This window comes from Apteryx mantelli, chromosome 21 (genome assembly GCF_036417845.1).
Source record: "Apteryx mantelli isolate bAptMan1 chromosome 21, bAptMan1.hap1, whole genome shotgun sequence".
Lineage (NCBI taxonomy): Eukaryota > Metazoa > Chordata > Aves > Apterygiformes > Apterygidae > Apteryx > Apteryx mantelli.
In genome coordinates, this window is record NC_089998.1 from 10,699,627 (window position 1) to 10,711,811 (window position 12,185).

The 12,185-nt window shown below is 54.0% G+C and overlaps 1 protein-coding gene across 1 annotated transcript in view; it reads left to right on the plus strand.

Moving 5' to 3' along the window:
* NIBAN2 (niban apoptosis regulator 2) overlaps window positions 1-12,185 on the plus strand; it is a 51,999-nt gene that overhangs the window by 28,172 nt on the left and 11,642 nt on the right. The window contains exons 3-5 of the mRNA XM_067308828.1: window positions 7,168-7,296; window positions 7,759-7,864; window positions 9,586-9,753. Coding sequence (XP_067164929.1) covers window positions 7,168-7,296; window positions 7,759-7,864; window positions 9,586-9,753 — 403 coding nt within the window. The remainder of the gene's footprint in view (window positions 1-7,167; window positions 7,297-7,758; window positions 7,865-9,585; window positions 9,754-12,185) is intronic.

Genomic DNA, 12,185 nt, shown 5'->3' on the forward strand with positions numbered 1-12,185 from the left:
CTTGTGCAAAAAGCAGTGGGAAAGTCTGCAGATGTCTCCCCAGTGGTGGTTATTGCTTGAGGTTGCGTTACTGGAGACCAAGCCCTCCTCTTCTGCCTCCCAGCTAGGACCAAAGGGAGATGAACTCAAGTGCTGGACTGTGGCCATGCTGTGGTTTCTTGCTAGCAGCTACTTTTTGTTTTTTTCCCTTGCTGGTTCAGTGGAGTTGCCATACTGCTGGCTGTTCACACTTCCTCTCTGGGAAGAGGAAGGGAGCAGGAGCTTCAACAGAGAGCCGGCGACAGGTTCTCAGGCTGTGCGTGATGGGAAGCCATTGGTTAGAAGAGGAAAGGGAGATCGTTTCTCCTGGGCCTATAATTAGAACTGGTAGGATTTGCTTTGATTTCTCACCAGTGCTTGGAAAAGAGCATCCACTCTGCCCTAGGTGTCGACTGACTGGCTTTTTACCAGCAGGAAATAAAATGCACCCTCAAATTAAAAATGAGCTCCCGAGTCATGCACCGCATTGCACTGTATAAGCCGCTGGATTATAGCGTTCAGTTCCTCCTTGCCAGGCTGAGCTAGTGGCAAGACTGGGCACCTCCCGACTTCCTCTTGCTACACTACAGTTTACTGTTGCTCTCCTGGGAGCTTTGCAATGACCTGAAAATTGGAAAGGAATTGCACAAAAGCAATGAAGCACATGATGGAGGGTGAGCATGAAGGCAGTGCCCAAGCACATAGGAACTGTGCAAGAGTTGCGAGGGGAACAGCACGAGTTCAAGCTCATAAAGGAGGCCTGAAGGGAAATAAGGGGTTCATAAATACTCTGAAGGAGCCGACATGGACAGGTGCTTTTCCAGTGGTGAAGGAGCACAGACAGAGGCTGCAGGATGCCTACGTATTCAAGGCTGTCCTTAACGATCAAAGTGAAAACATGTCTGGTCCCAGATGACTGCTGGTCCCTTGTTCTTTTTACAATGCAGTAGAGCTTCTTCATTCACCCTAGTGACTGGTGGCTGCAGGTTCCTCCTTATTAACTCCTCAGGGGTCTTGGATGCACCTCTGTTTTCCAGAGCATGGCTCGCTAGCAGTGTCCATCCGGGGAACGGTGCTGCAAACCCATAATATTGTGTCTTCAGCTCTCCCACAGCACTGACCCCTCCTGCTTCCTCAAGGCCACAGTGTTGAGACAGGATCCTTCTTCTCAGCTGTTGTTGGCTGGCCTGCAGCAGCCTCCTTGTATTTGCTGGTTTTTTGAAGTCTCTGGGGGCAGTTTCTGATCTCAGCTGGGAACTTCTCTTCTTGCCGCTTCCCTCTGTCCTTAGCACTTCACCCTGGAATGGGCCTGACTGGAATGTTTTTGGAGTTAGTGGTGAACAGCTTGCACAAATGGAGCTATTAGAAATCAGGGTAAGCACTGCTGAGGTTTTCATAGTGGAATGTGAGCTGACTTCTGAAGCAGCAAGGTGCTAGAGGAGAAGGAGCAAGGATGTAGCCAGGGACTGGATGTCCCAGGTGCCCTTGGGGGGAGCTTTTCTTACCCCTGCTGCTGTCTCTCCTCTTATGTTTCCCTTCATTACAACTACAGATGGGAACACTAGTAGTGCCAAGAGACTTTTTAACCATCACTGATGCTATCATGTGCCTGAGTTTCCTGGAGTCCAGTGTGTGGCTGGTGCAGAGAATCCAGTGCTTCAGGTGGACCTGCATTTCCTGGGTGGAAATGATCCCAAGTCACCATGTTCTCAGACTTGCCTTAGAGTAGGTCCTATGAGCCCTGTAAGGGGCAGAGAGGCAACACCTTACAGCATCTAGCACACGGGAGTCCTGCCCTCAGCGATGAGAAAGCTCTCGCTGATAGATGGCATTATAGCGAAATGGCTGGCACCTCTCCGAGCCTTGTTCCTGTGCTCATTCCCACTGAGTCACCATGCACATAGGCTTCTCCTGACTGCTGCATGCCTGAGGAAAGGAGGGATGCAACTGAATTCCCCTGAACCCTCTCCTGGGTAAGGGACGCATGGTTGTGGGGGAGCAGGGTGGGTGTACATTGGCTGGATGGATGAACACCGGCTGGGTGTTCATCTAGAGAGTCGAGTACCCCAGGATTTGTTATGGCCATTCCCCCTACCACCGCAGTGACCTTTGTGCCTGCTTGTGTCTTTCTTTTTGCAAAATCTGTGGCCCATTTCTAGGGCTAAATGTGCTGCATAGTCAGCTAAATGGTCCACGTGTTCTCAGCAGCCCTGTTGTGGCTCTTGCATCCCTCAGCACACCAGAGTTTATTTGTAAAGGCACGTTCAGACCAGGCTGGAGGAGGTGTGATTACCAATTTGGGTTCGTTTCTGCTTTTGTTCGGAGTTTACAGTATTTTTGAGAAATCTAAAGATTGCATCAGTGGGATCAGACTTGAACCTTGTATGTTCGCTGTGGCTGTCTTCAAGGCCAACCTGTGTGAATGCGTATCCACCATGTTTTTTGGGAAGGGGACCACCTAACCCATGCCCCTGTTCTTCTGAAATGTGCCCAGGGAGCTCCAGCCTCAGCAATGCAACAGGCCAGAGCAGTGCAGCCTGCGGTGACGGGTACTGGCCTGTTCTGACCCAGTATAGATGTTGCAAGATCGGACAGTGTGTCTGTGCCTGCCCGGGCCCTGGGTGTGTCAAGCAAAATAATAAAGGTGTGGAGGTAAAAGTTCCTGAGTAGGAACAGGGAGCCCAGTGTCCACAACAAGACTTTCATTGGGTTCATCACAATTTGGCAGATGAATTCAACCTTCTCTGGAGAGGTACCTCCTTCTAAAGGTTGCTTGTTTCATAAAAAACTCCATCAAGCAGTTCAGGAATGTATGACAAATGGAAGCAAGTCAGCAAGGTCAGGGACGCGGTGCAACTCTTTAAAACAAGAGTATATAAATAGGACATTCCACGGCCAAGCTGTCGCAAGAAGTCTCGTCTGCTCCCCCCTCCTCTGCTACAGAGCCTCAAAGCCTTCAGCTCGGCCTGGGAATGCAGAAGGGATTTGCCAAGTAGTGAAGACAAAGTTGGGGCTACGTCCTTAGGAATGCAAGTAACGGCAAGTCCCTAATGTGGGGAGACTGAGCATCCTCCTCCTGCGCTTGGTAAGGTGGAGGACTCAGCTGTGACTTTGGTTGTTTCCACTCTGGCCACCCCCAACCAGACCTGGGATCGACTTCTTGGCAGTCTTGGCATTCCCAGTGGGATGAGTTATCCTGTGCTCAGTGCCCAGTGGATGAGTGGCGCCAAGAACGTTGCCCATGTTTGTGCAGTTTGGTTCCCGCAAGGTTCAGCGGCCATGCTGGCGCAAGCAAGGTTGTCACTGACTTGACCTGCCCTGCCAGGATGCTCTGATTGCTGAGGGACAGTCAAGCCTTTCCGGGAAGCATTGTCAGAAGCAGAGCCTCCCTTCTTCCTGCCCAGCACCCAAAGGAGCAATCTGAGCCCATTCAGCTCAGAGCTGGCTCCGTGCATGGCCGGGCAGCCTGCCAGTGCCGTGGTGTTCCTGGGGAATGGGGCACGGTGGACTAGTGAGGTGAGCCTGCACCAGTGCTGGAGGTGGACACTGGGAGGAAAGAGGTGGGGAGAGGAGAGAGAATGAGCTTTTAAGTTCATATGAGGGTCGATGGCACCCCTGGGACTTGGGGCAGGTCCTGGGATGGAGAGGAACTACATTTGTGTAGGATGTCACAACCATGGATTCTAAGGACCTGGAGAGATCATCTCATCTCAGCTTGGCTCTGCACTCCCCTAATTTGCTGAAAAAGTCATAGATGTCAAAAAGATGAAGAGTAGTATACTGTTTGTCCGTGGGCAGAAGTCATCTGTCGTGGGTACGGGTTTTTTGTTTTTTGTTTGGTTGGTTGGGGTTTGTTCTTTTTCTCTTACCAGGGGAGGGAATGACTAACTGACATCCCTATGGGGACTCTGTGCTCAGGGACAGCCCCACTCTGGGATGGAGTGCAGCTGGCCACAGGCCTAAAGCATGGTAGGGGCTCCTAAAACGCCAACAAGAAGCAGCAGTGATCAGAAAGTGCAAGGAATAAATGCGTCTGCCTTTAGTCTCTCTAGCAGGGCTTTTTACCCTTAGCCAGCCCAGGTGTGCATTTTTGCATCTAGCTTGGTTGCTGTTCACCACGACCATTCACACCTGTTGCGGTGTTTGGAGTAGGATTTGGGTCTTCAGAGGTGCAAAGCTGGGAATTGGACAAGTGCCTTGTTTGTAGTGGCTTTGGGCAAGCTGCTGAACCAGACCCTTGCCTCTGCAAACTGATGCAAAGTGGGGACAGCTCTTGGGGCAGAGTAGGACGTCATACTTGCAAAATGCTCTGAGATCCTCATGGGCCTCTGAAAAATAATCACAGAGCATCCTTTTTTTTGGTAACAAACTTCTCTGCTGCTCCTGGCCAAGTACCAAAACAAATATATCTAGACCCAGATCTTGCTGCTGACTTAATGATATCAAACAGGATGTGGAGGTGGTGGCTCTCCCCCACGCCAGGTCCTCATACATGGTGTGGTCGATCCAGGCGGTCCAAGGCCCTCCGTCAGCACGCTCACCTGGTTGCCTCCCTTCCCTTCCCTTCCCTTCCTAGCAATTTGGTGTGTACCTTCATGCCCCAAATATTTTCTCGGGGTGGGTAATTCCACCTAACTGCCCCCTCCTTGCAAGAAGGGTGTGCAAGAGAGGGATGCGCAGAGGGAGTGGGTGTGCAGCCACCTCCGCATCTCCTGCGCCAGGTGTGCGAGTGAGCTGCTGTGCCGCTGTGCTGAGGGAGCTCTGCAATCTGCCAGGCTGCGGCGCTGAGCCTGTTAGCTGGGAGCTGCGGGAGGGCAAAGCCGCTGCCCTCTGGCTGCTTGCAGACTCCAAAGCCAAATATCTATGCTTTTTAAAGGCATTTTACAGCTGATCCTCAGCTCTGCAGAATGTAAACTCTTGACTCTCTTACTTGCAATACTGTCTGCCTGCTGAGGACAACTGCCCAGCCAGCCCTCAGTGAAATAACTTGCATTTATCTCAACTCTCTGGTCCCTGCTTGGCCTCCTGGTGGACTCTGTAGGCTGGAGACTCTGGATGAGTCCTGCCGTTGCAGGTGCTGAGCCCTTCCATGTCCAGCCAGTTTCTACCTGTGGTCAGGCTGATGCCTGCGGTTTGAGGGCAACACCTCTTCAATCCTGCTTTTTAACCCCCAGGCTGACTGGCAGGACTGTGGGCTGTCATGGCAGTGCCCTTCTTGCTGTGATTTGGAGACTCCAGTGAGTGAGAGCATGGACTCCTGAGCCAAGGGTCCCTTAGACCCCTCATCAAGCCTCAGCCTGGGCTTTGTTTTATTTTGTTTAACCAAGCCAGTCTTTATAGCTTTTCCTGCCTTGGGGTCAAGGCTGGCCTTGGAGGGCAGTGGTTTTGGAACTTGGTTATAGGGGCTAGTTCTCCGTGTTTGGCTGGTAATTGTGCTGCCCTGTGAGATGCTGATGGGGGACTCTTGGAGCTGGCACCGGAGGGAGGGCTGCCTGTGACAGCTACCCTTCCCCATGCAGCACTGGGTGCCAGCTGCCACCTCCAGGTCCTCTCCCACCTCGTCTTTCATGGCCCCTAACTGCCTTCGCTGTCTCTATCCCTCTTGGTGGCCTTTGGGTTAGGACTCTTGGCATTAACTCATTGCTCACTACCTCCTGCGGGATCTGCTTCACACTTTCTTCTACCTGCTGCCTTTATTCTTTGCAAGTGCTTTGGAAGAAGAGAGGGAGTGGAAAGATGCTGTGAGTCTTTTTTACTAAACCAGGTTTCTATCAGCTCTCTCTTAAACAGAAGGATATATTGGTTAGTGAAGTGGTCCGGGTTTTGGAGAAGCAAATGAGGTGCCTGGATTGTCTGTGTATGCCAGCCCTGCCTTTGAGCTGGCTGTAGGGCTTGAAGTTGACAACAGCTACATTTGAGCCTGTCTGGAAAGAAAAGAGGAGAGGAAAATCTCTCCTGCGTGAGGATCTCTGCTTGTGTTAGGTGCACCACGCTCCCCTTTGGGGTAGCGTTGTGGCATGGTGGGGAGCCCAAGTCCTGTTTGGTCCCTCCCAGGTGCTGATCCTTGTGGTGGATGGGCATTGCAGGAGAGCTGGCCATCGACTGCTCAGACCCTCACGAGAGCTCTTGGGCCTTGTTTATGTTCCAGGGATCATAAAAATTCTTGGGACAAATTCTTGGCTCATTCAGCAAGCATGTGTTTGAGACAGCATAAACGCTGCCTGCGTGCAGGCCAAAAAACACTGGAAAGCTGGTGAGAGGCTGCTTGGCCCAGGGTGGCTTCTGCATGTTCAAGGATGTGGGATATCCTCAGCCTATTTGTCACTTGCCTTCCATGAAATCTCGAGCATTTAAGCATTGCCTGTTGCAAAATGGCTTTTTTGCTTTTCCCCTTTCCTGTCCTATCTAGGTAGCATGCTAGGGCAGGACTTGATTCTTGCCTTCTACAGCTTGCTGCTGACACATACCCCAGTGGTACCTTCAGACTGATGGTCACTATGGAGCAATAATGTGCAAGCTACCTCCCTCCCCAAGCATAAATCACAGCATAATTTAGGTTAGAAAGGACTTCTGGAGGTCTCTGGTACAACCTCCCACTCAAAGCAGGACTAGTCTGCAAGTTAGATCAGGTTGCTCAGGACACGTCTAGCTGAGCTTTGGATTTCTTCAAGGAAGGAGGTTTGACCACCTTCACAGTGGAAAAATGCTGCATGTGACTTTACTGCTGATGTTTGAGCAGCCACTCAGAGTTTTTCTAGGGCTGTACTTGTAGTAATCCTCCCAGTGTTGTCTTGAGCCACAGATGCACCTATTTAGGCACCTAAATTTGAGATGTAATAGGAGTTAATCCAATCAGGAGCTCAGGGACCCTCAGCATACATCTAGTGTGGATCAGTCCTCCCTGAGAAAACCCCAGGCCTCCATGAGAGGAGCCAAACCACCATAAACATACCCAGGCCTTCCTGTGGCCAAGTTCTGGTGTCCCCACATCTTGCTTTGTGCCCTTCATCCTTCTGAGATGCACGAGGTGGGTGCTGCTGACCTTCCCATGCAGGGCTGCAGCACCCAACAGGACAGTCCCACGTGTTCCCCAGCTCCCCTCCTCTTCCTCCTGCAGCCCGCTCTCACTGTGCTCTCTCCTCCCTGCAGGTCCCACTGGAGGACCATGTCATCTACTCGGGCAACCTCTTCCAGTACATTGAGGAGACCAAGAAGTGGAGGAACCGCTTCTGCGTAGTCCCGCACAACTATGGCTTGGTGCTGTATGAGAACAAACTGGTGAGGACTCCCTCTCTGCTCTGATTTGCCGGTGGCCCTTCATCTTGCTCCCTCCTTGTGGGGTTCACAGGGTGGCCTTGCTGCCTGGGGACACGGAGGGCCTGCTCAGCAAGGTCATGTCCTTGAACCCAGACCCTGCAGACAGCCTGGTTTTGATGTGGGCTCTCATGCGCCTCATGAAGCAGATCTCCTTCTGTCAAGGAGCGCTTGGCAAAGGCCGTTCAAAGAGCTCTTCTGCTCCACTGGCCCTTCCCACGCTCCAGCCCAAGCGGGCTGAAGTGCTGCACCTGGCACAGCTGGGGTTTCGGCTGCTTTCTTCGGACATCCGAATGAAGCCCTGCCTTCCTGGGCAAGGGCACAAAGCCATGGGACCACCCCTCTGGACCCTAGCATAGCTGTGACAACATGGCTCTGCTCTCAGTTGTCCCCCCCCAAAAAATGACTGGTTTTTTTCCCCCCCAGGCCTATGACCGAGTGCTGCAGCCCCGCGTGCTGGTGAACAGCGCTGGCTACAAGATCCTCACCTCCCTTGACCAGTACCTGGAGCTGGTTAACAGCAGCCTGCCTGGTAGGTGGCCTCTATCTCCTGCCAGGTGAGGAGGGATGCTGGAGCTTGAGGATCTTCCACACTCCCGTGCTGGCCCACAGCCCGTTCTGCCCGTGTCCCGGATGCTGCGCATCCCTAAGGGATGAGAGCGGGGAGCTCTTGCTCTTGATCTCTCTCTGCTCCACTGAGTTTTCCCTGCTAAAAGGAGTAAGAGGGATGGGGAGAAAGGAGTAGTGGAAGTGGCTGGTGCTGTTGAAACGCCCACCCTTGCTTTCGGGGTTGGGGGCAGGGCGGGGATACGCTGCTCCTCCTGCGCCGTGCGATCACATCCTGGGCAGTGTTAACAGAGGCGTAAATGCCTTTCCGAAAGGACGGGGCAGCCCCAAGGGAGCCGGGCAGGAATCTGCTGAAACAGCTCATGGAGGGCAGAGAGCCCTTTGTGTTCGCTGTGAGACGTTTCCTCCAAAACCCAGCCGGTTCAGTGACCTCCCAGCGACGCTGCAAAGTGTTTGCACAGACCCAGCCTGGCCTGCACCGTAAGCGGGGCTGTGTCGGGAGCCGGGGCAGGAACCCATGTGTGAGTCCGGGCAGAACCTCAGCAAAACACTCCTGGATCAGGCCATGAGTGCTGAAACAGTGATGTGGTTACGTGATGGGTTTTTCTGTTTCACTTCCCATTTGCTTTTTGGAGGAGCTAGGCTCTTTGCACTTCTTTTGCCCCATGGGATGAGGCATGGGAGAGCTCAGCTCTGGGAAGGAGACGAGGGGGTCTCACGTGTTCCTCCTGCAGGATGTCCTGTGTCTCCGGTAGCCCCAGGGAGCCGTGCCTCCCAATCCATCACAGTGAAAGGACCCTTGTCCTGCAAACGCTGAGGCGCAAATCCTCCTGTTCCCCCGAGCCTGCTCTTGACCTTGACAATTTGAGGAAGAGGCTTGTTAACTCCCCAGCAGGAAATCTGCTTCGAGTTTGTTGGCTTTTCCTTTAATAAGGATGCTAAGCCTTCCAGATGTCTGCACGCCCTTCCCTTGTGGCTGCATCCGTCAGGACACTCCGCTTCTAATAAAATCCAGGGATGCCAGATGGGTTGGGAACAGGACTGCCCGCTCCTCCGCCGTCTACCATGTGGCAGCCAGGGGAAGCCCTTGGGCTTCTTGGCCAGCTCTGACGTGTGCCAAAGGGGCCTTTCAGCCTCCCTGTGGTCAGTGGCTGCACTTTCATAGAAAAGATGAAACCATCCCTTGGTTTTGGGCTGTCATCACTGCTCTTTTGCTAGGCAATCTCCCAGGACAGTCCTTGACCAGAAGAAGGTGATGTGAGCCACATCACTTCTGATTGGGCCAAGGGAGGAAATATTTTCAAGACATGCTTGTAGGCCTTCTCTTGAGGGAGCTGCCTTTTAAATGCATGCCAAGGCCAAATGAATGCCATTTACCAAAGGTCAGGGAGGTGGTATCTCCAGGAGGATGGTAAGTGGGAAGGCAGGAGGGTGTACAGGTTCACATGGGCACCCCTGGGAGCACCACTGCTCCCCACTGCTCAGGACTGGCTGTGCACTGGGACGCCCAGCACTCCCTGCCTGGTGGCTGTAATCCCTCCCCAGCCTGGCGTGATACGAGCAGCGTCCAACTTGGCAGCGCAGGTTTCCACAGCACAGGGCTCGCGATGGAAAATCCCACAGATCCTGCAACTTCCCCCTCCTGGAGCACAGCCCTGCTCTTCAATGTGTCCTTTCCCCCTGCAGGTGCGACACCCAAGTCTGGGAACACCCCAATCCTGAAGTGTCCCACCCAGTTCCCCCTCATCCTCTGGCACCCCTACGCCCGGCATTACTACTTCTGTGTGATGACGGGGAAGGAGCAGGAGAAGTGGCGGGCCGTCTTCCAGGACTGCGTGCGGCACTGCAACAACGGTGAGGCGGCGCAGGCCGGTGGCGGATGGTGGAGAAGGGATGGAGAGGGCTTGCAACTCTGAGACGGCGCCCGGGTGGGGAGAGGACGGCCCGCTCTTGCACCGTTGTTGGGAGCCTCTGCAGTGGGCGTCCTGCTCGGGAAAGGATGCAGAAAGTCCTTCAGCTGGTGGGCTTTGGGGCCGAAGGGGGACAGTTGAGCAGTGGAGAGGAGGAACTGAACGGGGACTGCATGGCTGGGAGCTGTCGGGCATCTCCGCTCCTCATCCTCAGCCCAGGAGCCTGAGCAGAGGCGTGCGTGGGAGCCTCGCTCAGCTCCCACGGGAGGCCGAGAGCTCCCAGCCGCTTGGCGCGACCCACCGTCTCGGTGCGAGGCTTCGTCCCGCTGCCCCCGAAGAGCACGGTGCCGATCGGAGTGCCAGGGCTGCCCGGCTTTAATTACGGGCTGTCACTCGTGGCTGCCAGCCCTTTCTGCAGCCGGCTAAGAGGCGCCAGCGCAGGGCAATCTAATGACTATTTTCCACCCCCGGGCAGAAAATATTTGGTAATTAACTCATCAAAACTCCAGGCCACTGTCCTGCTCTTCCTCCTCCCATGCTCTGCAAGCCATCTGCACTGTCTATCCCGGTGGAGACTGCCTGCCAGCGATGGGTGGGTGGGCTCCGGCAGCGGCTGCGAGGGTGCTGCTGTGCCACCCGTGAGCTCCGAGCAGCGAGCAGGGTGGCAGCAAGGGCGGCGGGATGCCGGGAGGATGCCGGTCTCCAAACGGCCAGGGTGGAGGCAGACCCATCCTCCCACATCACTGATACTCTGGCAAGAAAAACGTGACTTTCCTGCTTAGCCGCGGCCGTCGTTTCGGGGATGAGGCCGAAGCGTCTCCGGGGTGCAGGACGGCACGTAGAAGTTTCCTGGGCAAGACGGCGCTGGTGATGAACACTGCTCAGGGCCAGCGCATCCTTCGCTGCCAGGAGCTGGGGGCAGCCCCAGAGCTGCTCTTCGGGGAGCAAAAAGCGACAGCATGGCACTCGCGCCTGCATGCCACCGCGCGTCCCCCGGCGGCTGCGTCCCCGCGCGTCGCTGCCGAGGGAGAGCCGCCGGGGCAGCGGGCAGAGCAAGGTGGCATTTCCAGGCCCCCCCCAGTTGGGAGCTCCTAATAAAGGAGGAATCAGTCTCTGGTAGTAACAAAGAGACAATTTATTGATTTTTTTTTTTTTTCCTCCCCTTTTCCTCCCCGGCTGCCCAGGCTCTGCAGTGGGCGAAACGAGAGGTGTGCTGCCGGGAAGCCCCTTGCAGTGTTTCCTGGCTTTGGGGCTCCCAGGTGCCAGGCCCTGCTTCCAGCCAGGAGCTGGGCTGTTAAATCATTTTTTTTTTTACTTTTTCTCCTTCTCAATTTGAGATGGAAAGAGTTACAGAAACGGGCTGTTTCCTAGGAAAGGATCAGCTCTGGTGGGGTTTTTTGACTTTTACAGACTGTTTTTCTTTGGGAGATCTTTCTTCCCTTTCAAAATACAGATTTCTGCCTGTCATTGTTTTTCCAAGGTTGAAGATAGTGTTTCAAATCCAATGAAAGATTTTTTTGTTTTGTTTTCTCTTTTTTTTTTTTTTCCAAACTAGAGTTTCTGTTTTTGTCTGTGCTCGTGATTAGTGTGGGAATTTTCACCTTCCTTTTTAAGCATCTGTATTTCTGTAACAGAGCATCCTTGAGGGACCGTGGCACGTGCTCCTTGGCTCTGGAGGATCAGTGCTACTCAAACAGGGCGTATCAAGCCTGGACTCACCCTCAGCCAGGCCTGGGTGCCTGCGACACCCCTGTCCTCGGCTGGTCCCGTTGCTCTGAAACGGTCCCTTGTCCTAAACGGCGCCATGGCACCGGCGCGTGGGGCTGGAGCAGCGCCCACCCCGTTTGCTTCATTGCCGCTCCCTGCGCCGGTGCCCAGTTCCCATTAAGTGCCCGGTGGGGCCTCCGGGGCTCTTTGCCCGTATTGCAGGCAGGGTGCCCAGTTTAGCTGTGTTTTGGGCAAAAGTGGCTTTGAACTCGCATCTCTTCTTCAGGACCATTTCCCCGGCGAGACAAGATTAGTTCTGAGTGGGGTCAACCTTAAAAAAAAAAAAAAAAAAAAAGGTGCAGTCTAACATCACCCTCTGGCGTTAGGTATTTCTGGCACATGTCGCACCGTTGCCTTGGTGGCTTGAGAGCCTTGCAAAGGTAGAGTCCAGGCTTGGGCGTTCGCATCATACCCCAGGCAAGGTGGGCTCAGGGCAGTGCTTTATCAGCAATATATTAATAAGGAAACACTTGGAACGTGCCCTTTGAAACGGTATAGTGGCTCCTTGCAGGAAATGCTATCATTTGGCAGCCCCAGCCCTTATCGGTGGGGCAGGGCACATGAGCAAGGACAGATCCCTGCAGCCGGGCTGAGTCCTCGTGCCTGTGG